The sequence below is a fragment of the Anser anser genome (genome assembly GCF_964211835.1).
Source record: "Anser anser genome assembly, chromosome: 15".
NCBI classification, from domain to species: Eukaryota; Metazoa; Chordata; class Aves; order Anseriformes; family Anatidae; genus Anser; species Anser anser.
In genome coordinates, this window is record NC_139736.1 from 3793427 (window position 1) to 3820362 (window position 26936).

Here is a 26936-nt window from a genome sequence, read left to right on the forward strand (position 1 = left end):
ATCGGCTCCCTGGCAGCAAAGAGGCATCCAGAGGCTGGACACCCCGTGATTTATGGGGGATTTCTGATATTTCCATGGGGCTTTTCTTCCCGACATGATTTCCAGTGTACTCCACTCCTTTAGGAGTGCCTCAGCCTTTCCTCTGCTGGGTGCCACTGAGCGAGGTCACGCAGCTTTTTTCTGCACGTCCAAGGCTTCTCCAGCACCCCGTTGTGCCTCATCCCCGAATTAACCACTGGTTTTTTTTCTGTTTCAGTTCCTTGAGTTACAGATTATGGGGCTAAAGGAATAATCATTACTGGGCCCCCATTAAAAAATAAAAAAAACTGTAAGATTTTCGGCCGTAAGTGATTATCGTTTCCGCAGCTGAATAAATCAGTGTCCCATAACTGACAGAGGATAATGGGTTTAATAAATAGCTATGATTAAGTCTGATGTTATTTTTAAATAATTTCAAAAACTGTTACTCTAATCCCTCCGTGGCTGGCAGAAAGGATGCCGCTTAGAAGTTAAAATTAGTTCCTTAATGTTCAGCCCGGTGTGGAGTTACAGGCCCTCCAGGGCTGTGCTAGTTTTCGGAGGCATCCGCTTATGCTGCCTGCCTAATGGACGTTAACAGCTGCATTTGGCAAGCGTGAAAGGCCTCCCACAACTTGCTACTTGCTCTCTGCTGCTGCTCTCCTCGCTGGGGCTCCATGAGCTTGTCGGGAGCTCCCACCGACCGGTGGTGCCCAGCGGATGGGATAATTCTTGGTGTTACCCTTCATGCTTTAGCCACTTCACAACCCGGAGGCTCCAAAGCGGCGTTCACGAGCTCTCTTCCAGCACAGCAATTCCCTTGTCCCTAATTCCCGGGGAACTCACAGCCCTGCCGAGTCTCTTTATCAATAAGTGCAGCTCTCTTTTGTACGGTGTCAGTGGGACTTTCCAGCTCTACCTTTCTGAGTGAGTGATCCCGCTCCTGGCAGGGAAACGGCGCTGAAGAACCCTTTGCCTTGAAAAGCACGGCACAAAGGGACAAGTTTCCCGGTTTGTGTAACCTCACGGAAGTGTTAGACGCGAACACTGTATTTATTCAACCAAATACAAAGTCCTAGAGTCGAGCTTGGAGGTCCCACGGTGCAGCGGGTGACCGTGGGACAGCTGGCATTTATCCAACCCGTTTTAAAGAGCCCAAATCCCAGGCGTCTGGGAGAAAACCAAAAACCAAGCCACCATTAAGACAAGGCTTCCCTCCTGGTGCCAGCACATCACCGAGCCCTGGTACGTTCCCGAACCGACCGTGGGGACACGGGGACACAGCACTGCACCAAGGGCCACTTGACCCTACAGGCAGCACAAGGTGCGATGCCGTGCTCCCACCCATCCTCGGTGACACCTTTCCTCCTTCTCTGCGGGTGCCAACCACCACGTAGCCACGGCAGGATTTGTCTCAGCCAAACTGATGGAAAATCGTCTCCCTTTCCTTCTTTTTGTGGGCTGCTTCAAGTGAGCTGTTGGACCTTGCGCATCCCCCGGCTGCAGAGGATTGGGGAACGCAGCAGAGGAAGGGGACGAAAGCAGGACGGCTGCTTTGGGGCAGCTACATTAAATTGGGAGGAACGACAAGCTTCACCCTGAGCCTCGGAAAATCCAGCTGCCGTGCTTGGCTTTGCCACTGGCTCAGCAGTAAGACAGGGATAACAATAAATCCCTTCTCCCACCTTCCTTCTGCATGCCCTGATTAGACAGACTGTAATGGACAGGGGCTGTCACTTATTATGTGCGTGTTTGGTGCCCAGCACAATGCGGCTCTGACCTCGACCCCGATCCGTGCCTGCTGCACGAACGGGACCGCAACGAGCCCCACGGGCTGGCGGCGGGGACGTCACCGGCTGCGGGACCTCCATACCCCCGGCAGGGATCGGGGCAGGCTGCTGTGCTGGGAGGACGCTTCCCAGCCCCAAAAGGAGGAATTTCCAGGCTCCGTCCCCTCTCGGGCATTGCCCTGGGGGTGCTGTGCGTGGGTTTGGCAGGGCAGGAGGAGAAGAGGTCCGGGCGTGTTCGCATCCAGCAGCCGTCACCCCGTGTGAACGCGGCTGCTGCAGCTGGTCCGGGCAGCCCACGCGGATGTTGCCTCGGTTGTACCGTAACTAATAAGGAAAATTAATTTGTTGATGTTAATTTAATGGACTACGTGAGAGATGACTGAGAAAACAGGCCATCGGAGAGCGGGCGTGCAGGGCGTTGGCAGGGATCCCTGCCCGTGCCCTCCCTCTGCCAGGTGAGGGTTTCCTCTCGGGAAGGATCGCCCCAAATTGTGCCTGCAGCTGCACAGCCTCGGGCGATGGAGCCTGGGCTGGGTCTGCCTCTTCTCACCCCGCTGCAGAGCTGCCACGTGTGGGCTTCGTTCCTGGCCAGGTCCTTCCGCCACGTGCAGTGGGGATAGGCTTTTTAGAGACACACACACAGGACAAAAGGAAAAGGAAAAGGAAAAAAAGGAAAAGGGAAAGGGAAAGGGAAAGGGAAAGGGAAAGGGAAAGGGAAAGGGAAAGGGAAAAGGAAAAGGAAAAGGAAAAGGAAAAGGAAAAGGAAAAGGAAAAGGAAAAGGAAAAGGAAAAGGAAAAGGAAAAGGAAAAGGAAAAGGAAAAGGAAAAGGAAAAGAAAAAGAAAAAGAAAAAGAAAAAGAAAAAGAAAAAGAAAAAGAAAAAGAAAAAGAAAAAGAAAAAGAAAGAAAAAGAAAAAGAAAAAGAAAAAGAAAAAGAAAAAGAAAAAGAAAAAGAAAAAGAAAAAGAAAAAGAAAAAGAAAAAGAAAAAGAAAAAGAAAAAGAAAAAGAAAAAGAAAAAGAAAAAGAAAAAGAAAAAGAAAAAGAAAAAGAAAAAGAAAAAGAAAAAGAAAAAGAAAAAGAAAAAAAGAGGCAAAATCAGTGCATTTATCTCAGGGATTAAAACTGGTGTTTTCGGCCCCGGCACCAGTCAGCGCCCAGCCAGTCAGTGGTGCCGTGCTGGGGGTGCTGGGCGAAGGCTGGGAGGGAGCAGCCACAAAGCAAGCCCCCAAGCTGGAACCGCGGCTTCCCATACCTGTCACCACGTGGATTTTCAGCTTGAGCACACAAGGCTGAGCTCAGGGGACGCTGTCATGTAGATTTAGGGTTTTATCTCCTTTCGTCTCCATTAGCTCTGATACCCTCTTATTATGCTGAAAACCGAGACGCTTTTTCCTCCAGCGGCTCTCCCTTTTCCCCGTGGGCAAATATCGATCTGCCCGTGTCCTCAGCGCGGGTTGAAAGCAGCCCCGCTCGCCGTGAGCCTGCCCGGGGACCGAGCGCTCGGCCGTGCCACCTCTGGTGCCATCAAGGATGGAGGAGAAGGGTGGGGAGGAGGGGACGGTGATCAATTCGGTTTTCTCTCCCCATCCTTTCTCTCTCTCCGCTGGCAGCGACAGGGCGCTGAGCGGGACGGCTCCGATTGCGCCTGGCAGGTGGAAGCGGGGATGAAAAGGGATGGGAAGGGCAGAAAGGGAAAGAGCAGCCGGGGTAACAGCAAGCCTCTCCCAGCCCGGCTGCACGGGCAGCTCCTGCGGCACCTGGAAAGCTCGGAAGGCAGCGGAGCAGCTGCTCTGCCCCCAGCTCGGGGCTGGCCGGCGCGAGAGGCTGCCCCTGCTCCTCCCGGGGCGTGATTTTGAGCCAATTTAATTAAACTGCTTGGAAAGGGTGCAAGGACTCATCTATTTCGGCTCGAACCAGGCCTGTTTTGATTTAGCGCTGGCTGATGAGGAATTAGCCGAAACAAACCGCTCAGGAAACAAAATTAGAGGGCGCACACTAACTTTTGCACCAGATTAAGTTGAATTAAAAAGCAATTGAAATGTAATTTTCCTGTCTCGAGCAGCCAAGAAAACGAGATAATGCAACCAGTGGCACTTGAAACTTAAAAATACGGCAGCTAGGATTGGCACAACCAGCTTTTAGTGCCCACGAGCAACAGGTTTATCGGAGGTTTTCTCTGAAGCCCCCTCCCCACGCACCCTCTGCGCAAAGCTTTGCACAACCTGTTTCCTTTGCCCTGAAAGGGAGCCTTGAATCCATGATTTTGGAGCAGCCCAGGTGCTGCACAGAGCATTTCCACGGGTGTTTCCATGCTGGAAATAGCCACACACTGGAGTTTTTTGCTGTAATTCTCATAATTCACATCGAAATGGCCACGGTGCCGCACGGCCGGCAGGGTCGGAGGGCTTGCTGCACTCCCGGGGTCTGGGAGCAGAGGTCGCTGACCCCAGCGCTGCGTCCTGTCATTTAAAATGTGGTTTTAATGACATATTTTAATAGCTGCTTTTCCCCCGTTTGGCAAAAGCTGCCCTTCCTCCTGCCCCAGCCTCTCTGGTCATTCCAGGCCATGCTCCCCGCACTGTGCCCCTGCCTGTGTGGGTTTTTACAGGGCTTTGCCAAAAAGGGTGACGTTTTGGAGGGCTGGCAAAGCCAGGGTGGGTCCCCAGAGACTCTTCGGAGTCCCCAGAGCTGCCCAAGTGCCGCACCAAGCCCTGCTGCAAGCGGCTATTTGATGCTGTGGTCCCGGGCAGGATGAGCTGTGCCAGCAGCCCCAGCATCCTCGTGTACCTGGTGCCAGGGCGCTGTGGGTGAAAATCAGCTCTCGGCTGAAGCTGCTGGGGATGGACGGACAGATGGACATGTAACATGGCATCAGAAGAGCTGCCCAGCAGCCCCGGCTGAAATTTAAAGGATTTGTGCAGACCACGGGTCCCTGCTGGGTGTCTCTCCCTGCTGCCTCCTGCCACAGCCCGGCCAAAAAGAGGCACCCCCAGGCTGCTCCCCCGAATAACGCCAAACCGGGCGACGTGCAAGTGCACGGAGGAGGTGCTGGGGTGCGAGTGGGGTGGCTGGGGCAGGAGGAGGGCTCAGGAGAGAAGGCTGCTCCCCCAGGTGCCCCCAGATTGCCTCTCCAAGCAGCAGCTGGAGCTGACGAGGAGGCTGCCCCGGGAGAGCCAATGGTGGGGCAGAGCAGGGCAGGATGCGGCCCCTCGGGGGCAATAAAAGAGGCAGATGAGGGTGAGGTGGGCAAGAGAGAGGGTTGAAGGGTGAGTGGCTTCTTCTCTAGGGGGTTAGGGGGCAGCTTTCTGCCCTCTGTGGGGTTTTTTTGGGTTCTCTTGTGCAGGGTGTTGGGCTTTGGAGGCTGCTTGGGGTTGTGCTGGGTCTCCTCTTCCACCTGCTGAGGTGGGCTTGGGGGAAGCCCCCCAGAACGAAGAGGCCTTTTGGGGTCGCACTGTGGCTTCTTGGAGGTGAGGTGGAGGCAGGGAGGCTGAAGCAGTCCCTGAGGCTGTAGCAGAGGGGTTAAGGCTGCGTGGTGCTGGCGGCAGCTGCTGGTGGCCCCCTGGGCCTTGGGGCTCAGAAAATGGGGAGGGGGGGCACAAAAAGGCCTTGAGCTCAGAAAGGTGAAAGCAGGGGGCTCTTGGGGGCTGCTCTGGGCTGCAGGGGCTTGCTGTAAGCCTGGGGAAAGGGGAGTGTGCCCCAGCTGGGGGTGGTCAGGCCCTGAGGGGTCGATGCATGGCGTGGCTTTAGGAGGCCCTTGGTGGTGTCTGGCTGCTCTGAAAGCACCCCAGTTTCTGCTGGGTGGAAGCCGTGTGGTTTTTTTTTTCTTTCTGATTTAAAAACTGCCTGGAGGTCTGGTCCTGGTCTTATTTGTGTGTGTGCCTGTGCTTTTCTTACCCTAATAGGGTTAGAAATAACTCTGCCTGTCCTACTTAATTCCTCTCACCTGGCAAACCCAGGAGCTGGGTCTGAAGGAGGATTACTTGCTTGGCTGCACTCGGTCGCCCCGTGCCCTGTGTGTGACCCGATGCCTCTGCCTTTGGAGGGGTCACTGGTGCAGGAACCCCGCTGGGCCGTGAGGTGGGAGGGGTGGATGTGGGGCCTTGAGCTGATGCTGTTCAGGTGTCCCTGCTGGCCCTGCCAGCACTGGGATCACACACAGAGCCAGAGCTGCAGGAAGGTGGTGTTGCCGTACCCGTGAGAAGTGGGGTGCCCTGCTTCCTGTGGGGTTACAGCAGTTATAATCTTCCTAGCCTGGTGTTTAAGTGGTGGCTTGTGCCTGTGTTTAGTTCGGAGGCTCGGCTGTGTTGTGTGAGGATCTCCCTGAGCTCTGCTTAGGGCAGGAGACCTCAGTGTCTCCCTTGCTGGGGTGGTGGATGTGCCCTAGGGGTGGGGGGTCCCGGACCCTCTGCAGATGGAGGTGGGTGTTACTGTGACCTGATTCCATTGTCCTGCACCCCAAAAGCACGTGGAAGCTCTCATCTGGCTGCTCTCAAGCCTCACCAAGATGCCAGTCGTGAACGAGCCCAGCGAGCGGATGAGGAAGTTCAAGAACAGAGGCAAGGATGCAGCTGTAAGTACAGACCTGGGGCATCCCCTCCCAGGGCAGGCAGAGCCAGCTGGGGCTTCGGTGTCACCAGGAGCTGATAAGAAGGCTTCTGAACAGCAATCACCCCCAAATCCACCTGCATGGGGTGTCAGGGAGCTTAGAGATGTGGTGTGGAGCTGGGTGAGAGCTGGCAGGGCTGTGTAGTGGCAACGGGGACTCAAGTTTGGTGTGGGTGGCTGTGAGTGATGGGGATGATGAGGATGGTCCTGGCAGCAGTTATCCCTGCTATGGGGTCTGTCGGCCTGCTTTAAGGCAGTGCAGGAGATGAGGGTTTTCCTTTCAGTGAATCTTACTTTAAAATCAGCCTCTGGTTGCTGGTTCAGCCAGCCTCCTTGGGAGGCACCGAGTGAGATGTTTCCTCCTGCCTGCTCCTGTGCGAGCCTCCAGGCCATGGTGAGGAGCTGCCTGAGAGCAGAGGCTGCCTCTGCTCCTCCTGAAGGAGATTTGAGGTTGTGGAGCTGGACCTGAATCAGGTGGAGTGGGCACTGATATGGTGGTGTCCTCTTCTCCCGCAGGCCATGCGGAGGCAGAGGGTGGAGGTGAACATCGAGCTGCGGAAGGCCAAGAAGGATGAGCAGATCCTGAAGCGCAGGAGTATTTCCATCGTCTCGATGGAGAAAAGCCCCACTCCAGGAGAAGACAAAAATGTGGTGAGTGCTGGGTGCTCTGCACCTGGACAGGATCGGTGCTGCAGCACTGTGGGTCTCACTGCTACTTCAGTTTTTGGGCCATCCCCAGGTCTGGCTCAAAGGACCTGGGTTAAACAGCCAGTGCCCTTCCTGATCCTTATGCCCAGTGTTGGGGAGTGCTTTACAGGTGGCTTAGCCCTTTTCCGGGTTATTTAGCATGGAAATGTGCTGTGCAGCTTCCCTCAACGGCAGGTAGAACTGGCTAGAGCCCCAGCTCTGGGAGCTGGCGATGGTAATTACTGCTTGTAGGGCCATTGCGGTGTCAGTGACTCTTCCAGTGCTTGATTACAAGGATTAGTTGCCTTGAAGGTTTTTGTGGATTCTCTTCCTCTGCATCATCTCGAAACTGCGTTGCATAAAGAGTAGACACCGCTTAGATATGGAGTGGTGACTGACTTGGGTCTAGACGGCTGATTGACTGTGGAGATTAAACTGGAGGGAGCCTTGGCTTGCTGTCTGACTCTGAATCATTCCCTGTGACACAGATTATTCAGCTGTCCTTGGAGGAAATAGTCAAAGCTGTGAACGGGAACAACCCTGAGCTCCAGCTGCAGGCTACGCAGGCTGCCAGGTATGCTGCCCGACCGGGAGGGACTGGGCTGGCTGTGGTGGGTCCTGCGGGCTGCAGGCATTTCTTCCTGTCAGAAGAGCTCTGGAGACATGACAAAGTGCATGGGGAAGGAGCCTGGTAACCCCGAGGGGCTGCAGCTGATGGCTGAAGCCCTGCAGTGTGCCCTGGGTGCCTGGCTGGGCTCCATCCCAGCCCTGGGTGGTGCCTGCAGCAGGCAGGGACATGTGCGGTGTGGTTGGAGCCAGCCCAGGGCTTGGCTGTGCCTCCTGGAGCCCCTGTGCTGGGGCAGGGGCTGTGCTGGCTCCAGTCAGCTGCTGAGACCACTGGGGAGGACCCAAAGGCTTGGTTGGGAGGAGGGCTGGCTCCACAAGGGGAGGCAGCTGAGCAGGGCTGTCCCTTATGGGTGGGGGGTCACAGGGAGCCATACACCACATAGGTGGTGGCAGGGATCTGTCCTAAGGCTCTGGGGGGGGGGCTACATCACTGCTGGAGTTTCCTCAGCTGCTCAAGGTGCCAGATCAGTGCTATCTGCCCATGCACTGGGGACAGCACGGTCCCAAGCAATCGCAGCCTCTGTCCCAAGGGAGCAGAAGAAAAGCCTTGCTCCCAAGGTGCCTGCTGGAGGCTGGCCAGAGCAGACCCTTCCTAAAGGGACGAGTGCTGCCTGGCTCCCCAGGCTGCTCCGCAGCACAGAGCTGGCTCTCTGCCTGCTCACACCCAGCCTGGCAGCACCCTGAGCTTGCACCATGGGGAGATACCTGGCGGAGGTGGTGAGGCAGCTCTAAGCCATGGATTCCCACCTCTGCACTACCTTGTGCCAGCACTGTGGCTGCAGAGCGAGCCAGTCTGGGGAGCAGATCTGGCTGAAAACATTTTTCAGGCTGTTTTTGGGTAGGTTGGTGTCCTGATGGTGCCTCACAGCCAAGTAAGGCTTGGTCTGCTCACGGTGGGCTGTGCTGTGCCCTCTCTTGCAGGAGAATGCTGTCCAGGCAGAAGGACCCCCCTCTCAACCAGATCATCGAGCTGGGCATCATCCCCAGGCTGGTGGAGTTCCTCACCCGCGCCGACAGCGCTCCGCTGCAGTTCGAGGCCGCCTGGGCGCTGACCAACATCGCGTCTGGCACCTCCGAGCACACCAGGGCGGTGGTGGAGGGAGGTGCCATCCCGGCCTTCATTGCCCTCCTCTCCTCCCCGCACATGCACATCAGCGAGCAGTCCGTGTGGGCGCTGGGCAACATCGCAGGTAAGCAGCGGTCCCCAGTCAGGAGTTATCGGGGTTCCTCAGGGTGGCCTTGTCTCCTCCTGGCTTTGTCTCCAAGCTGGTGATGCTATTGAAACCCCTCTGTCCCTTCACGTGGGACTGAAGCCTTTGAGCCCCTGTGTTGGTTCTGCAGGAGGATTTTGGCCAAAGCCAAGTGCAAGTGTCCATCCTGCTGGGATGGTGTCACCTGCTGGTGTCACTAGCAGGGGGAAAACAATGGGATGTCTGGCTGGCCGTGATGGTGCTCGGTCTGCTTAGGAAATCCTCCCTGCCTGGAAATACTGAACGGCGTGGGGCTGGTGGTGAGCCCTGGCAGCATGTCTGGCTGCTCCCTGATGTCAGCATGTCTCATGACTTGTGCAGATGCAATTAACAACCCTTTTTCCTGTGCAGGTGATGGTCCTCTGTACAGAGATGCTCTTATCAATTGCAATGTGATTCCTCCCTTGCTGGCTCTGGTGTCGCCTGTAACTCCAGTAAATAACCTTCGTTTTCTCGACTTAACAGCTCTTCATCACTTGGGCAATGGGTGAATGGTGATTTGTCATCTGACTTACAACCAGATGAATATAGAGTTGAATGAGGCCCTTCTCTAAACTGTTTCTGGTGATCCTGCCTCTGAAATACATAGACCTGGGCATGCCAAGCAGTCTCCAGGTCAATGTAATGACTTATTCCTAGCTTGAGATGGTCAGAGCTGGCTGGGGAAGCTCAGACTAAGATGTCACTGGCGCGTGTGAAAGGGCTGAACTTGCCCTTCAAGCTTCCTCCTGCTGCTTCTCAGGTAGCTCCAAGCTGTTGGCTTCATGCCTTCTCCTGCCCTTCTGCAGTGGTCCTGCCCTGCTGCTTGCTTGGGGGAGGCAGGAGGTGGACAGAGCAGCCTTAAGAGCTGTACCGATGCCTCCAGGTGTCCCACCCCTGGGTGTGGTGGAAGCCTTATGCTTTCTGTAGGCATACCTATGGCCTCTCAGGGTAGTGCTAAGAAAACACCCTCCAGGCCTTCTGTGAGTTTATATTGCAAAATCCTTTTAAAGGACTTTAAAAGGACTGGCTGCTGTTCCTGACTCACCCTCCCCTCTTCTTGGGGGAGTCCTGTGAGACAGGGCAGAACACCGGCCCATGCACACCTTGATAGCTGTGATGTTCTGAAGGTAGCTCCACTGCTCTCCTGGAGCAGCTGTGACTCCTTGCTGAGATGAGCTGGTTGGGGCAACTTCAACCCTTGAGGTGCCCTGCTCAAGAACAATGAGCTGCTAATATTAAATAAGGCTAATATTAAAATAACAAATTCCTAATCTCGTCCAAAGAATGCTTTGTAATTTGTCCAAGGGACCCAGCAAATAAGCTGTTTGGCACCTTTGTTAGTCATAGCAGCTTGTCACACCACTGGACTTGAAGTTATTGGAACTTAATATTGGAGAGGGAGGAGAGGAAAGGTCTTACCTGTTTCATCTTCCTGCTTCAAACAAGCCTCAGCCCTTATTAAGAAGGCTGCTTCTGGCTACTCGATAACATCTCTGAGCTGCAGGGCCCAGAAGCAGGGTGCTCCTTCTCCTGTGCTTGTTACTCCAGTGAGGCTCTGTCGGCCAGGGAGGATCTTACACCTCGCTTGTGTTCCAGATCGGGTTCCTGAGGAACATCACGTGGACTCTGTCGAACCTCTGTAGGAACAAGAACCCCTACCCTCCCCTGGATGCGGTGAAGAAGATGCTGCCGGTCCTCACCTGCCTCATGGAGCACGAGGACAAGGAAATCCTTGCTGACTCCTGCTGGGCAGTTTCCTATCTGACCGACGGCTCCAACGATCGCATCCAGATCGTAGTGGACACGGGGATTCTCCCAAGGCTGGTGGAGCTCATGGGCGGCCCAGAGCTGATCATTATGGTAGGAAGCAAACTCCTAGTCTCAGTCCCTCTCCTCTGATGTCCTACATTAAGGGAAGGAATGTCATCTTGCTGTCTGTGGCTAGTGTGGTCGGCTGTCTTCCCAGACCACAGTTTTGCTTGGTTACTGGTCAAGCCAATGCTCTGTCCCAGCTTGCTGTGGCTTACAGACTCATAAGAGACTGTAAAGCTGCTTAGAGCAAAACAGGAGGCCAGTAGGTCTGTAACAGTAATCAGCCATGGTGCTCCCTTCGTTTGAGGGATCAAGCACTTAGGGAACTTGTTGTCTTCCTGGCATGTGTCCCTTGAGATAAGGATTCTCCTCATCTTCATCTGCTCTAATTTGTCTAGACTCCAGCTCTCCGTGCCATCGGGAATGTTGTCACGGGGACCGATGAGCAGACCCAGGCAGCTATTGATGCTGGCGTCTTGGCTATCCTGCCCCTTCTCTTGCGACACGCGAAGCCAACCATACAGAAGGAAGCCGCGTGGACGCTCAGCAACATCGCAGCAGGGCCTTGCCAGCAGATCCAGCAACTCATCACCTGCAGGTTGTTGCCACCTCTGGTGGAGCTGCTTGATAAGGTGAGGGTGCAGTGCCGTCTGTCCAGCTGCTGTAGAAGCAGTGTTAAGCTTCAGTCCATGACACTTGGCTTGTGAGGCACTTGGTGTGCGCTCAGGAAACACAAGAGATCTCTGGAACAGCCTGGGCACTCAGTATGCCTGCATGTGGCACAACAGCACAGCTTGGAGCTGCCCTTGGCAGCTCTGCAAGGTGTCACCAAACTCTCTGAGTGCTAGGGACCAGTCCAAACTGAACACAAACTGGCTCTCCTCTCCTGGCCCCTCCTCCTGCTCTAAAAAGGATGCTGGAGTCTGGTAGTGCCTTCACTGTGCTGTTCTTCCAGGGGGACTTCAAGGCTCAGAAGGAGGCTGTGTGGGCAGTGGCCAACTTCACGACCGGAGGCACTGTGGAGCAGGTGGTGGAGCTGGTCCAGTCTGGGGTCCTCAAGCCTCTGCTCAACCTGCTTTTGGCTAAAGACAGCAAAACTATCCTGGTCATCCTGGATACAATTTCAAATCTCTTCCTGGTAAGATTTGGTACTGTTCCTTGCATCCTCTTCCCCCCCCAAAAGCAGTAGGGTGTGAGCTGAAGGCTCACACGGGGTGGCTAGAACAGCTTCTCTTACAGCAGCTAGCGGTCTTGCAGGAGTCAGGGTTGGACTCAATATTACTTGTTCTTGGATCCGCTTGGGCTGTCTGGAGGGCTTGACAAGGTTAAGTTCCCAAGGGTTCATCCTTTTGGCAAGGAAAAGATGTGGTGTGCTGATCCCGTTAGCTGCACAGAGGCAAAGGTCTTGGAGAAGTAGAGTGGTCCTAGTTTCTTCACAGAAACAGAGCAGAGTTCAGCTGGCTTGTTTGGTCAGTGAAGCCACAGTACAATAATCCTAACAGGGTCTGCTTTATAGGCACAGTAGTCATATTGCACAGTAGTCATATCACAAGGATCTCTGCTAAACCCAAAACAGGGAGGGACCATAAATACAAGGGGCTGCAGACACTTGACTCCTAGGTTCAGGACCTTACAGGAGAGATCATCGTGGGCCTGTTACTGACACGAGGTTGTACTCACCTCTTTCATCACAGGCAGCTGAGAAGCTGGGAGAGACAGAAAGGCTGTGTCTGCTGGTGGAAGAGCTTGATGGTCTGGAGAAAATTGAAGCCTTGCAAACCCATGACAACAACATGGTCTACCGAGCTGCGCTGAATATCATAGAGAAATACTTTTCTGGTGAGGTATGTGAGCTCTTGCTGCTTCTCATCTGAAAATGAGCTATTGCATGCTGAAATGAAGCACATCCTTTAAGGATGCTGAATTAGGTCCTTAGAATAAATCTATATATGAATAGGGTAGTTCTTGCAGCTTGCTCCCTTTACTTTTAGAGCTTTTTGAAAGCTATGATTTCAGTTGTCAGCTGATTAGTTGTGCAACAGATACGGATGCCTTGATAGCATCTTGCTGCTGGAATTTAAACTGGCATCGGCTGGGGTTACTGCAGTTGCTGGTATGAATACCAAATGTGGAGAAACTGCTTCCTTCAGAGCTGGGCTAGCTTGTCGCTATGAATGGAAGCCTCCTACTTGGCTGATAACTGTGCTCAGGTTCCTTCTGGATTACTTGACCCTTCTCACATTAACGAACTTGTGGAAAAAGAGCATAGGACATCAGCTAGCAGTTGCAAGAGTTCTCTAACTGTCACAGATGCTGTCCTTGGATCTAGCCTTAAAGTCTTGCAGATGGGGGAACACCAGGGAAGAGGCTTAGTGGTTCAGCAGACCTTGGAGCTGAGGCTCGGTCTAGATTTGAACCCCCTGCAGCAGGGAGCAGATGTATGTTAGGTTTTTTTCCCAGCACCAGGGTTGCAGGGTGTCCTGGTGAGAGGGTGTGGAAGAAGCTGTCCTACACACCAGCACCTACCTGAGGGGCTGGATGCCAGGGGAACGTCTCTCCAAAGCAGCCCTGGTTGCTGTTGGAAGCAGACAAAACTCAAGCAAATTCTGCCACTCCAGTTACTCCTGTCTCCTGCCCCGGGTGTCTGAGTCTCTAGATTTGCTCACTTTTGCACATGAGCCACAGAGACAATGACAGGGTGTGCTATACAGAACAGGAGGACTTGGTGAAGCTGCTCTGCTGCTGTAACAGGCTTTTAAAATGAGAATAAGCAGTAAGCTGCGGTAAAGCTTCAGGCAAACAGGTACAATAACCTTCTGCTATAAAGATGCAGAACCATTAACTAAAGGCCATCAACTTTCTCCTAGGAAAATCCAGATCTGCAGCCTGGGACTGACCAAGACGGACTATATAACTTCTCAGTGGAGAAGCAAGACTTCGATTTCTGAAGATGAGGCACTGCACAGCTCTGAGCTAGGCAGTCTTGGTAGAGCCAGGATGTCCAGATCAAGAGGAGCAAAGTTGTGGGATCTTTTTACATTTGAAGCTTATCAATAAATTGCACTTCTGGGTTTGTATCTTATGCTTCTATTGCTTCTGTTTTTCCCCCTCATAAGCCACTGTTGCAAGGAGTTGTTGCAAAATATCTTCCTATATGTTTAGGCCCTGTGGAATTGTGTTAGAGCTCCTGGGTGCCTTTTCTAGGTGAAAAGCACAGCCAGAGACTTCCTGCTAACTGCTTGACTAGAGTCAAACCCCTAAAGAGCAGGATGTTACTACCAAATCCAGCTTGGTTTCAGTGCTTGTGCTGAAATTTCTAGGCTTGATTTGGAGTGGCTGAAACAGCTCAAAAGCTGTTTGAGAGGCTTTGTCCTGCAATTCCAGCCCTCCATGGATGTAGCAGGATCTGGACACAGAAGCTGAGTAAACTTGGGCCCTTTGGCAGCACAGATGTTTGCAGTGGGAGCTGTTCTACCTCACAGATGCTGCCCACTTCCCTGGAGCCCATTGATCTGGCTCTGCCTAAAGCTGCCCTCTGCTAGCAAGGACTTGTGTTCTGAGTTTTTATTGCATGTCACTGCTGAGGAGTCCTCCCTGTCTTTAATCCCTCTAAATTCACCCTCCCTCCATGGGCTGAGGAGGGTGGATGTGGCTCTGGGGTCCCAGACTGGAGGGCTCTGCTGGCACCTGCCAGACCCCAGGGGCTGAAGCATTTTAAGGGCTTTGTTCCATGCAGAACTGGGGGGTGGGCGGCTTTATCATCCATGCTTTGCTATGTTTGATTCTTCAAAAGGACCCCAGGTGCTTCAGGGCTCTGCTTTCTCAGATGTGGGGGGAGGTGGAGTGACAGAGGAATTAATGTGAAGGGAAAACATGATTTCTGGAGGGAAGAACCTCTTTCTCTGCCCTGAATTTGTTCTCCACAGGATACAAGCATTTTTCTTCCCAGGCTGCCTAGAAACAAGGAGTGAAGCCTGGCTGTGCTCTGTGAGGGGCTGTGCAGCCCTCAGCTTGTGGGCCAGAGCTGGGCATCACTTTTATTTAATATTAAAATGCTGGAGCTGCTGAATAGTACAAGGATTCATAGTCTTCAGTACATAGTTTTGGATGCAGGAAGTAAAGCTATGACAAAGCCTGAAATGTGCACTGGAGACAAGTGTCTCTGCACATCCTTTGTTTGTGCCCATGGCCTAACACAAAGGGTTTGGCTAGCTGTGCCTTCTTGTAGCATGCTGCTGACAGGGCTGATGCAGCATCTGGAAGTGATCGGATTTCAGCAGGTAAAAAGAATCTGAGGCAGGTGCTTCCTCAGTGTAAATGGAGATGCAGCCTGGAGCTGGGCTCCTGCACCTGCCCTGACTTCAGCTTGTGGAGTTGCACAGGCAGCCCTGCTGTGCTTGGGCAGCAGGGGTGCTGGGTGCTGGTGCTCTGACTTGGAGCAAGGCAGAAGGAGAGGATGCAGCTATTTGGCTGTTCCCCTGCTTCCCTGTGTGTGCTGGATGTGAGGCTGCAGTAGAAAGGCTGCTTGCTTCCACCACTGCAGCCTTAAGCCTCAAGAAACTAGTGTCCATCTAGCTCTGCAGGTGATAGAGAGGAAAATGTTCTCTTTTAGTATCTGTGCCTGCTGAACTTCAGCCTTATGCCTTACTGCACGTTGTGCAGCTGAGCGCAGCTCTAAGCCCATAGCCACCCTCCTGTGGGGTCAGCACCTACCCCCTGCTCCTGGATGAGGCTGGCCTTGTTAATTAGAGCCCATCTCCTTTACTTTATCCTGGCCCACGGGCTGGGGGGGTGATTTTGACTCCTGCTGTGGGGAAGTCTCTGGGTGGGAGGAGGTGGGTGAGCCCCATGCCATGTCCATAGCACCCCCTACCCCAGCCATGCCCTCACCATGTGTCCCTATACACCCCCTGGGCCAACTTAGAATCCTAGAATCATTAAGGTTGGAAAAGATCATCTGGTGCCACCCATTAAACTATGTCCCTAAGCACCACATCCAACTTTCTTTTAAACACCCCCAGTGACCCCACCACCCCCCCCGGGCAACCTGTTCTAACGCCTGACTGCTTCTTCTGACAAGAAATGTCTCCTAATTTCCAGCCTGAACCTCCCCTGGTGTAACTTGAGGTCATTCCCTCTAGTCTTACCGCTAATTTCTGTGACATACTCCCCTTTCTGCCCCATTTCCCCTACAGATCCCCTCCAGCCCCTCATGTCCCCCCCCAAGCCTCGCCTCCCCCTCGCCAGGGGGCGCTCCCCCTCCCTCCGGGTGTGGCTTCCTTCGACCTCCCCAAGATGGCGGCGCCGCCGCCCCGCTCTGCGTGCTGACGTCACGCCCCTCCGGCGGGCGCAGGGCGGGGCGGGGGCGGCTCCAGCGCCTTCTCGGCGGCCGGGCCGGGTCGGGCTGAGGCGGGCGGGCGGGCGGCGGCGGCTTCGGGAGCGGCTCCGGCTCCGCGTCTGGCTCCGGTTAACGGCGGAGGAGGCTCCTGGAGCGCTCGGCCGGGGGTTAGGCCAGGCCCGCATGGGGTTGCGCGGGGCCGCCGGTTGATCTGGGCGCGATGTCGAACCCCGGGACGCGGCGGAACGGCTCCAGCATCAAGATCCGCCTCACAGGTAACGGGGCCACGGCCCTGGGGCTCCCCTTCACCACAAAACCTCGGCCCGGTCAACCCTCCCCTCACGCCCAGGGGCCGGGGAGGGGGCGTTCGCCCCCTCCCCGGCCCCTGGGCGTGAGGGGAGGGTTGACCGGGCCGCCGTGGGCCGGCTTCGGCGGTAACCGGGCCCCAGCCACCTCTCCTCAACTTTTATCCCTTTATAACCCCTTCTCCTACCAGCGGGGCCCTGTGGAGGTTCTGTATTTTGAAGTTATTTCTGTTGATTTTCATTTTTTTTTTCCCCCTCGTGGCACGTTGTTACCTCCCCCCCCACCTCCAATACAGCCCACGGGCTGCTTCATCCCCCGGCTCCCTCAGATTTTGGCCTTTCCTGACTTTGAACGAAGCCTTTCCTTTCATAATTTACCTCGCTTTGATTTACTTAAACCATTTACCTTCCCCTCTTGCTAGTGAAGATAACCCTTTGAGCTTCCTCGTGAGGAAACGTATGTTTAATTGCTTTTAGCATTTTTACCCCCCCTTTTTTTTGTTGTTTGTCCTTTTTTTGCGTTCTTTTTTATCGTTATCATTTCCCACAACTTGATTTCCTTTCAAATATCACGCATTCAACTTTTGAAGTCCCTTCCCCGAGCGAAGGATGACAAGAAGCGGCGCGTTTCGTGGCTCCTCGCGAGGTCTGCGCTCGGGCGCGCGTGCACATATGGATAAGCCAATTTATGTTGCACCCTCAAAGGTCTGGATTAAATCTTCTGAAAGCTGCTCCAGTTGGTGCCGAGGCTGCTGCTTAAACGGAAAGGGGCACGGTTTCTGCTTCTTAAGGCTGCTGTGTGAATTATTAATAGATAAGGCCCTATCCGGCCTTTCAAAGGCAACAGGTGGATGCTTGGAGATCTCTTGGTGCGAAGGAACTGCTCAGCCACCGGCATTGATCTTCACAAAGTTGTGTCTGCAGGAGCATAAAAGATTGCCAAATAACGAGAAAATGGCACTAGGTAAACTTCGGTTACAGGGTAACTTGCTCCTGCAATCAGTCAGAAGCATCTCTTCAAAAAATCCCTTTTTTCTTTTAATTAGTTTTCTGATTCTGCGCCGCTCGTGGTTTAGAAGGCTAAAGTTGGTGAGGGAAATGTAAATCTGAAAATCCTTTTGGACATGAGAAGGCTGAAAATATTTTTAGGGTGTATGGATGATGTTTGGTCTGAAACGAGTTCTGTGGCGATGTATACTAAATGTCAAATCTGTCATTAATGTGGCTTATTTTTATGCAAGTCAGTCAATAAAAATGTTGGGAGTTGAGTAACTTATGCTGCGGTCATAGCCCTTCTGAGCAGGAGGATATCATTTAAATAACAGATAGAAGCTGTTGGGTTTAATTTTAAAGAGTGAACGCTGCATCAAAGTGCTCTTTTCCTTTTAGCATGCGCTACTCTTCTAGCTGAGGACGTTTATTGGAAGGGACTGAAGTTTTACTTCATTGAGCAGCTTGGTGGATTTTCTCACTCGTATCTTTTTTTTTATTATATATAATTAAAGAAATCTGCTTGCTCAAACATTCTTCTTTTTTATAAGCATGCAACCTGCGTAGTGTGAAAAAAATGCTGTATTTAATCAGAAAATAAATTGCTTTGGGAGAGATTTCCCTTTAGAATCATTAGGAAACATATTCTTGGCTTCGCTGGAGACTAGCGTGCTGACTTACCTGTTCCAAAGAGTTGTAGCTGGCGTGGCTTTTTCTCCCCTGTTTTGCTATTGGGAGATTTGAGTGGAATTAAATCAAACGGAGGGCTCCTTCCGTTATGATTTACTCCTCGCATTGTGTTTCCTGTGATTAGGAACAATTTGGTTTGCCCTACCGAAAATAGCTGTGTAAATACCACTTAGTCTGAAGGCGCCTGTGAGCGGTACGTTGGGAAGTGAACGGGAGTCAAATCCTTCATGCTTTTTCTTCTTTTTCTTGCGTATTGGAAAGGTATGACCAGGGTGTTGGGAGCGTTTTATTTGTGTGAAGATATCTAAAAGTTCTGGATCCTCTGGTTATTTTCAGAAATGGTCTTTGTGCTTATGCAGAGTGGTGTCGGTCCTGCCCCGATAAGAATTGTAATGAAGCAAAATGGCAAATAATGCTTCCTGTTAGAAATGAGGAAACAACAGCAAAACCCAACAGCAAGTAACCCGGGTGACAGATTAAAATGATTTGTGTCCTGTGGATCACAAATGTGCTGATCTCTTGTTGTATCTCCATTTCTCCAAAAGCCCGTGCGAAGTTTCTCTTATTTCCACTGGAGCTTTCACGGTTACTGGTGATGCAGGAGCCAAAGATATTTGTGGCCTTGTCTCTTGCCACTTGGAGCAGTTCTAGGCAAAGTAAGGTAAAACTTGTCGTTGAGTCCGTGGTCTTTTTGTATTTGTGCTGCCACCAGGGTAGTGTAACAGGGATGGATGTCTCAAGAAAGGGATGGAAATAATAAAATGATATTGTGCTCGAAGAGTCCGCCTGGGATCTTCTGGGTCAGGGAGGAACATGACCCACAGACGAAGGCACCTTTGCGGAGCACACATCAATCCCTCCTTTAACTGACGTGCTCCTCTAAAACCTTTGTTTGCTGCTGCAGTCGCTCCCTGGGGAAGTTCCTAAGGGTTTGTCAACTCCAGGGCTTACACGCTTCTTACTCATACTGTTATATCACGCAGAAGTACTCGTGAAAACTGCAGTCTCATTGTGCTGCTATCAGAGACACTCCTGTTCCAGGTAGCCTGCGGATGAAAGTTGCAGATGGAATGGGAAAAATTGTGAAGTGGACTCAACGTGCAACTTCTGTACCAAAAAAGCTGCAGGTTGTATTCGGACTTCGTCGGTACTGGCTTTTTCAGCAGTGTCTCAGCTGAGGTGTGAAAAGCTGGTTGGCTCCTGGTAGTGCAGAGGAAATTAAGGAAAGGTTGGGAAGGAAAAGGAATTAGTTCAGACGTTACGGATCGCTTCAGAGATGGAGCAGGAAGGGGAGAGGGGCTCACGTATAAATCGGAGCCCGTTAAAACACATAGATGGTCGTGTCGAGGGCTGAGGGCAAAACCGGTTTCTTTCACAGAAGAGCAGCAGTTGGTATAACAGGAGAACATAAATAGTCAGCTCTGAGCATTAGGTGGAGGCGTTCCTCGCCGGCAGACCTGGTCTAGGAAGTCGCTGGGCCGCTGTTTGTTGTCGCCTCGGTAGAGGCTTGGGAGGGAGGGTGTACGTGAGAGAAAGGAAATTCTGGTGTCGGAAGTGTCAGGGAGGGATGACAAAGATGGTGTGGAAGTGGGTGGTTTGTGTGAGGTGCGGGGATTTGTAGGCGGCACGTTGGATCGCTGTAGGAAAGGTTTTGGTGCTCAGCAGTGGCAAAGAACGGGAAGGAGGGAAGAGGTGGTGCAGATAAGTAGCCTGGACACCATTTTCGGTTCCCTGTAGTTAGCACGGTTTAGGGAAGTCCCATTTGCAAAGCATGAGCGGTTAGTTGCTTCTAGACGGGTGGCTTTAGGTCAATTTGTAGATACTCATTTGTAATTTAAGGAACACATTAAAGAATACAGCGATTTCTGGTACAAAGTAAAATATTACGTTCCCTTCATGCATACACGTAGGATCGCTCTGAAGGCGTATGTTAAAACGTGTCACAAACGCTTCCATTCCGGGACTAATGTAGTATTGATCGATGCAGCAAAGTTAACGGGCTGATCGATAGCAGCACTAATATCGACGACCTGGGCAGCTTTATGTCCTGTGTTCAGAAACGATGAGTATCTGCGTAGGCATCTCTGGATCAGAAGCGGCGCATACCTCGTGGGCTGGCTGTAGTTTTATGTTCTTATCTTTAGAAAGAGCTCCGTTGCAGGCTGACAGTGCTGGTGCTAGTGCAAGGGAAGGCTAAAATGGCTGGCCGGTCAGCCTAGCGTTTGGGATTTAAAATCGAGCTGGTTTCCTACAGTGGGAAGCAACAGTTTAGTAGCTCCAAGCTGATTTTGCCTAGCAATCCGGGAGGATGTTGAAATCTGTCTTGTTATTTGGTCTTCTTCACGTGTTTGGGAGCGGGTTGCTCGATGTGCTGGTGGTTGGAGCGCTGGCCTGGAGCTCGGTCCGGAGCCCCGCCACACGCTTCCTGCGTGGCGCTGAGCAAGGCGCTTAATCCCCCGCCTCCGTTCCCTGTTTGCACCTTGAAGTGCTGGCGTTTTTGGGAAGGCAAACTTGTGGCTGCTCAGAGGCCCTTTGATAGAGATGGCAAAGAGGCTTAGGGCATGTAACGAGGGGGACTTAAGGGAAAAATACTACTAATAATCTTGCTTTCATGGGGAGAAGTCTGGGGAGCAGCCTTTGCAGCCAGCCAGCTGGCATCTCTGGGCTGCTGGAGTGGGAATCCAACGAGCTGCCTTTTCCTCCGGGCAGGCTGGTGGGTAGCGAGTCTCCTTTTGTGTTTCTCCCAGTAAGCCCGAGCCGTGCCAGCACCATTGTCCTGGTGGAAGTAAATTAAATCTCCAAAAGGAGTTCGCTTGAATATTCCCCTCAGGCAGGGAAAGTAGAAACAATAACTACTTTATTCCCGACTCGAAACTTTATTTTCTCAAACTGAATGTCTTCATCTAAAGAAATGTAATTTGGGATGTTGCTGTGCAGCTCCTTAATGATTTCTTTCTAATTCCATGCTAGCCACCAGTCTGAGAGCAGTTTTCTCATCCGCTTCCTTAAATGGCTGCATCATGTTATTCAATTCTGTAGCGTCACGTTTTCTCCCGGTTGCAAAATTGAGCATTCCGGGGTTACACAGCAATTCCCCTGCGAGGAAGTCAGTTTTACACTGGGGTGTTGTGTGCTGGTACCTGACCTCTTACTGACGGCGACCGAGGAGCTGCTGGAAGCACCCTTGCAGGTAAATCCAAGCGAGACCACAGAGGTTGGTGCCTGCGGCTGGCCGGAGGTGCCTTCGGTGGCTCACAGGGTGAAGAAATGCTGTACAGAAACACCACGTGTGCGTGTTGGCAGCCTGAGTTTCGGAGGTTTGTCTGGACTGCTGCCCAACTTTAAGCAAGTCCAGTCGACATGCTTAAAGTTGGATTAATCTGGTTAGATTACTTGCTACTATTTATGGTTCCAGACTTAAATACTCGCTCGGCTGCCTTGTTCGTTTGGGCCGCGTTGGTCAAAATAGCGTGAGAGGGAGGATTGGTCTGGAGAAGGTAAGGTTAAATCGGTGTGGTAGGCTTGTGAAGCTTAGGTATGTACACTTCAGAGCAGCTCATTTAAGACTTGGGGAAGAGAATATCAGAAAAAAAGTCTGGAAGAGACTGCTCTATCTGCCATTTTTTTCCCTAAGTTAGGAATTATTTTTTTGTTGATTTATTTAATTTTTTTCCCCATGATGATTCCTCTGGAACCGGTCAAAATGTTATCGTGGAAAAGGCCCAGATTCTGCAGTACCATTGAAAGCTTTTATCTGTATTAGCGCTTTGATAATTTGCATTTGGGAACCGAAAACCGCTGCTGATTTATTCTCCTGGAGTGGAACCAAGGCTGAATGGCCCCATTACTGCAAACGGTTTGTTCTCCCCTATACCAGCAGCTCAGGGTGGGGGACAGGAAGACATCAGTGGGATCTGAAGTCTTGAGATCTCTGTTGGCAGCCACCCTGTTGTTTCTCCTGCCGTGGATCTGTTTAGGTTTTGGGGTGTGTGCCGAGGTCTTGAGTGTAGTCCTTGGCGCTCTTGGTGACACCAGGATGTCCCCTCTGCTGACGGTGAGGACAGCTCTCCAGCTGGCTGCCTTGCCGCGTTTTTACCTTGATGCCTTCTCACCGCGTGCGTTGGAAAGCCCAAAGCAAGACGTGCGCTTAGTTAGGACCGAACGTGTTACTGCTGGTGGTGGGGAAGCCGCGCTGCTCTCGGGTTATGATGTTTCAGGTGCTTACAAACGAGTTCCCGCAGATGTAGCTGCAGTAACTTAAGATGTTATCTCCTTGCTAGCCTGCTGCCCCCCGTTGCCAGAAATTTGTCACCCGCTGCAAGAGAACTGGTGGAAGAAAACCCGTGCTCATACCTCACCTGCGTACGTGCAAATCCAGCTTCTCGGTGTGAGTCTGTCTCAAGAATTTAAGGCAAGATGCTGGACTTTGAAAAGCTGAGGTATGAGCATGAGTTGTCTTCTGGTAGGGGGAGCTGAGCTTGGGAGAGGAAAACGGGAGACAGAGGGACAATAGTGATTTCCTAAACCATGCAGCAAGCTTTGCTGGAGCTTGCCTATTGGTATATATCAATTTATAAAAGATGAGATAAATATTAACATAATAGAAGAAGAAACCTACATGTATGTTTGCTAAAGACCAATCAGTAGGTCAGTAACAGGTTAAGATGCTACCAAAAACTGTTTATAAGCTTTGTTTCCCATTTATTTGAGTGGAAACTAGTAATTTTTCAAAGGGGATCCCTGCGCGTATTTTTCAGGCTTTTCCAGCTCTCTCTTTCCTTGTGAAAGTCTTAAAATGCAATGAGAGGACAGAGCAAAAACGTTGCAAGGTTTTCTTTTGCATATTCTCTTATGAACTGGCATCTGCATTGGGAATATTTGGGGATAGAGGAGCTGGATGATAAATGTGACGATACTCTAGTTGAATTGGCAAAATAAGCTCGCATGCTGTTTTAGAAAGAATCTCTCCACAGGGCTGTAATAGCTTGATGCCTTCCTCTTCAGTAAGTCATTTTTGTCAAGTTAAAGGCCAAAATTCAAACTGGCTTGTTGTCAAGGACACTAAGCACAGCAGGCAAAAAATCCCCAAGGCTACCCAATTCACAGCGTAGATGGATAAAGCTGGCAGAGCAGAGTTTACTCTCCCCTCCCCCCTGAAAAAATCCTTTTTTTTCCTCTTTTTTTTTTTTTTTTTAGAGGATATGGACACTATTATGCATACTAATACAATTTACCCGAAAGTATTTAAATGGGAGGTTTGTTCATCTGTTTGCGGGCGAAACAATCCATTATTGTCTGGGAGTAATGCTAAAATAATGCACAATCCCCCCAGCGACCGCGCGGCGCTGCACGCCGCTCCCGGGCCAGCTGTGCTCACCTCCGCTGCAGCTGAAGGCGATGGCAGCCGGCCGAGGAGCCGCTGCGGCAGCATCGGGGCTCGGTGAGCACCAGCCCCGTGCCTCGGCTGTGCCGTGGGGACCTAACCCTAATCCTAAATCACTCCGGAACGGTGAGAAATCCCGTGGAATCAGGTGTTTGTGAGAGCTTTCCGTTTTACGCTGTGTTTCCTGGTTGTCACTTAAGCGTGTGCTGCAGCTCATTTAAGAATAAAGGGCAGTGATAAACCACACTATTAACTCCGAGTGGTATTGACCACTAGGATACTCCAGGAATACTACGTGTCCCTGAATTTCCTTGCTGATGTTCAGCTCTAGCCATGGTGGTTGTTTTTTTCCTTTTGAATGGTAGATGCTTCTTCCCCAATGGATTATGAAGAAGCCCTGCTGAAGATGATAATAACACTTCTTTCTCTCACTTTCACGGATAGCCTGGTATTATCTGATCTTGCAGTAATTTTTGCTCTTGCTGTTAACCCGTAGTAAGTAAAGAAATATTTTCAATAAGACGCCTTTTTTTCCCCTCAAGTTGATGAGGTCTGTCTCGCTACACTTTATTATTTGGAATAAAATGACATTTTGTGTGTGAGTGAAGGAATAGCATTTTCTGTGACCTTTTCATATGTTTGCATTTTAGTCTTCCATAAAAACCTGCCTACTCCCTCTAATCGTTAGACTAAAAAAATGCGTATGTTCATCTCAATTTAAAGTTTCCATCTCTTGTTTACTTCTTAATTAAATTTGCACGTGTTAGAGAAAATCTATTCTTCTAATTAACCTTCCTAATTTCCAGGACACTATATTGAAAGTTCTCCATTGTGCTTCTTCCTCCTTAAAGTAAAGGTAAAAAATTGTTTAAGAGAGTTGCCTTTGCATTTATTTTGAATTCAAGGCAGCTGCTACCATCAGTCTGAGCTCTTTTCCATGGGCCTGTTTTTTCTTCCTCGAACCCAGAACGCGGTCCGTGTCGCATCCTCAGTGTAAGCTGGGCATTACAGCAGGAAATTTAGTCCCTGTGGTCAGTATGTTTGCATCTTCTGGTATGCAGGTGTACGGCTCAACAAGTTTCTTAAAAAGGAAACATCTTTTGAAATGCATATGCTTCATTTTACTGATGAGCATAAGCAAAAAAAAAAAAAAAAGGGAGTCCAGACTGCAAGACTGCACATGAAAATTAACTGAGTATATGGATTGTGCTGTTGCTTTAACATTTTTTTTGGCTTCACAAGTGCAGAATTTAGAAAAGTGAGGAATTTCAGTTTGATTCAGACTGCAGTGATTGATTTGTTTCCAGTGGAAGCTTTATTCTTACATCTAGTTGTTTTTTTTTTTTTTTTTACATGTAGACATTTTTATAAGCATGTGGGACCTTCACTTTAAACTTAGAATTAGGAGGCAGAGGTGTCGTATTCTACAAGTGTAAGTCTAGTTAATGGATACCTCGTTGTTGAACAAGGCTTCTTGGGAACTTCTGGCATTAATGGGGAGGAAATCCATTAGATTTGGTAAACTCTGAGTTCTGGATTGAGCAGGTGAATGTCAGCTAAAGATACGGTATCAGCCTTTGAAAGAATAACTTGAATTTTCTGAGTTCTTGAAATGATATTTACTTCAGCATTATGGCTGTAGAAATTACAAGCAATATCTCTTGTAACTCTCTCTTAAAATTGTCTGCAGACAGGTAACTATCAAGCTGTGATGGGCACGTTCATATTTCATGTGTCTGTAAATACCCTATTAAATAACAGATCGGAGAGAACAGAGATAGCTTGGTGGCAAAAAAAAAAAAAAAAAAAAAAGCCTGAAATTTGGGGTCTTTGAACTTATCAGAAAACTGTGCATCTAATTTTTCTTTTTTATCTCTCAGCTTTTTTTTTTTTCTGTCTGTGTGAAGAGTTTTTGTGCTGCGATCTGCTAATGTATTTAACCTATTCCTGAAATATTTTGACCAAAGACTGAAAATACTTCTGTTGGGTTCCCCGTTTTACAGATGAGTGCTGAAATACAGATGAGATATGCTTGAAGGTGTAAGCGAAGTTACAGAGCTGGTAGGTGCTAGCAAGTTCATGGACGTTTGGAGCGCAGCGTGGTCCTCCGGACAGTGAACACATCGGATTCAGGAAAAGGGTGCAAGTTGTAAACCTACACTTCAATGACCGTGTTCAACTTCGGTAGCTGTGCGATGTAACCAAGTTAAATTTGGTTTTGAAAATGTGACTGTGATTCGTTAAATAATCTAATGTTAATTTGCTAATGCAAAAGCACAGGCTACAGGATTAAATGTCCGGCTGCCTTTGTAAGGCTGACTTCCACAGATTGTGCAATAACTATCTAAAATACGCAATGCTATATCTAAAGTTAATTAGGACATTATAGGAGCATCTACACCTCTTATTCCTTCTTTCCAAGATTTTTAGGGAATTGAACGTTAATAGACTTTTTTTTTCAATATATATTTAATTAGATGGGTCTGTTGCAGCCCGATAAACTGGCACAGGTGTGAGAGTCAGCCAGCCAGACCGTCACGAGCGTGCAGCCTTTAGATCTACTTAGGGGAGCATAATAAGTCCCAATAATTGTGCTGTCACCAGGCCTTATTAGCAGTGCTTTTACCTGGTCTTGTACAAGACTCAGGCAAACAAAAGAAACACGTAAATGGGTGCTTTTTTGTGTTGTGTTCTCCCGTTGAAAATTAAATACCTTCTCAGAGTTAGAAAGGGCTGTCTGGTAACAGGATAGATAATGCTTCTGCGTAATCCAACAGCCTGGCTTGGACTGGCAGTCACAAGCCATTTTTTTTCGTTGTTGTTCAATCACAGAAGTAATTTGACTCGTCTACAAATAGTGTTTTGATAAACTTCAATAGAAATTAGCAAACCAGCCATCAAATGGGATTTATAAAAAGTTGCTTGGGAAAATGTGCTGTAAGTAGTCTGCAATTCAAAGCATTTCCTTCGCAGGATGCTTATCAAGTCCGCCTGTGCTACTTCCAAATTGAACTAGAGCGTAGATGAGAACTATTTTTTGATAGAAGGGAAAAAAAAGGAAATAAAGCCCAGCTGAAAAATAGTACCAGGTTTCCTTTTTATTTTTTTTATCATTGCTTTAGGATGCAAATCGTACAAGTGTGCAGAGAGAAAACAGACTTTGAAACACCAGAAGGAATCAGATTAATCTGTGATGCTTGAGAGATGCTGCTGGTAGTGTAAACGTGATTGAAATAGTCATTGTAGGACTGGTGAGTAAATACACTAGAAACCTTTAGATAAACTGACTTCTCTTGGATAGTCTCTATACCAAGGAAAAACAAAATGTCCTGCTTGTTTCTCTGATGTTTCCTTACTGCGGTGGCTCTATCAGGCAAAGCAGCTGCCAGTTGTTAAGACAGTCATGCTTCCAGATGCCCCTGTAGAGCTTTTTTTTTTTTTAAATGATAGCAGCAATCA

The 26936-nt window shown here is 50.3% G+C and overlaps 2 protein-coding genes across 5 annotated transcripts in view; both read left to right on the forward strand.

Moving 5' to 3' along the window:
- The first annotated feature begins 6237 nt into the window (after positions 1 to 6237).
- Positions 6238 to 13848, forward strand: KPNA7 (karyopherin subunit alpha 7). Its single transcript, XM_083800682.1, has 10 exons — positions 6238 to 6378; positions 6930 to 7064; positions 7589 to 7674; positions 8649 to 8917; positions 9329 to 9411; positions 10556 to 10819; positions 11170 to 11403; positions 11727 to 11909; positions 12466 to 12615; positions 13639 to 13848. The coding sequence occupies exons 1-10, from the start codon at positions 6313 to 6315 to the stop codon at positions 13717 to 13719; spliced, it is 1551 nt and encodes a 516-aa protein (XP_083656808.1). The 5' UTR covers positions 6238 to 6312; the 3' UTR covers positions 13720 to 13848.
- A 2302-nt stretch (positions 13849 to 16150) lies between these two features.
- Positions 16151 to 26936, forward strand: part of SMURF1 (SMAD specific E3 ubiquitin protein ligase 1) — a 46918-nt gene continuing 36132 nt past the window's right edge. For 3 of the 4 annotated variants that reach the window (XM_083800677.1, XM_083800678.1, XM_083800680.1), the window contains exon 1: positions 16151 to 16384. In XM_083800677.1, coding sequence (XP_083656803.1) covers positions 16330 to 16384 — 55 coding nt within the window. In that variant the 5' untranslated portion in view covers positions 16151 to 16329. The remainder of the gene's footprint in view (positions 16385 to 26936) is intronic. The other variant, XM_083800679.1, reaches the window with a different exon arrangement.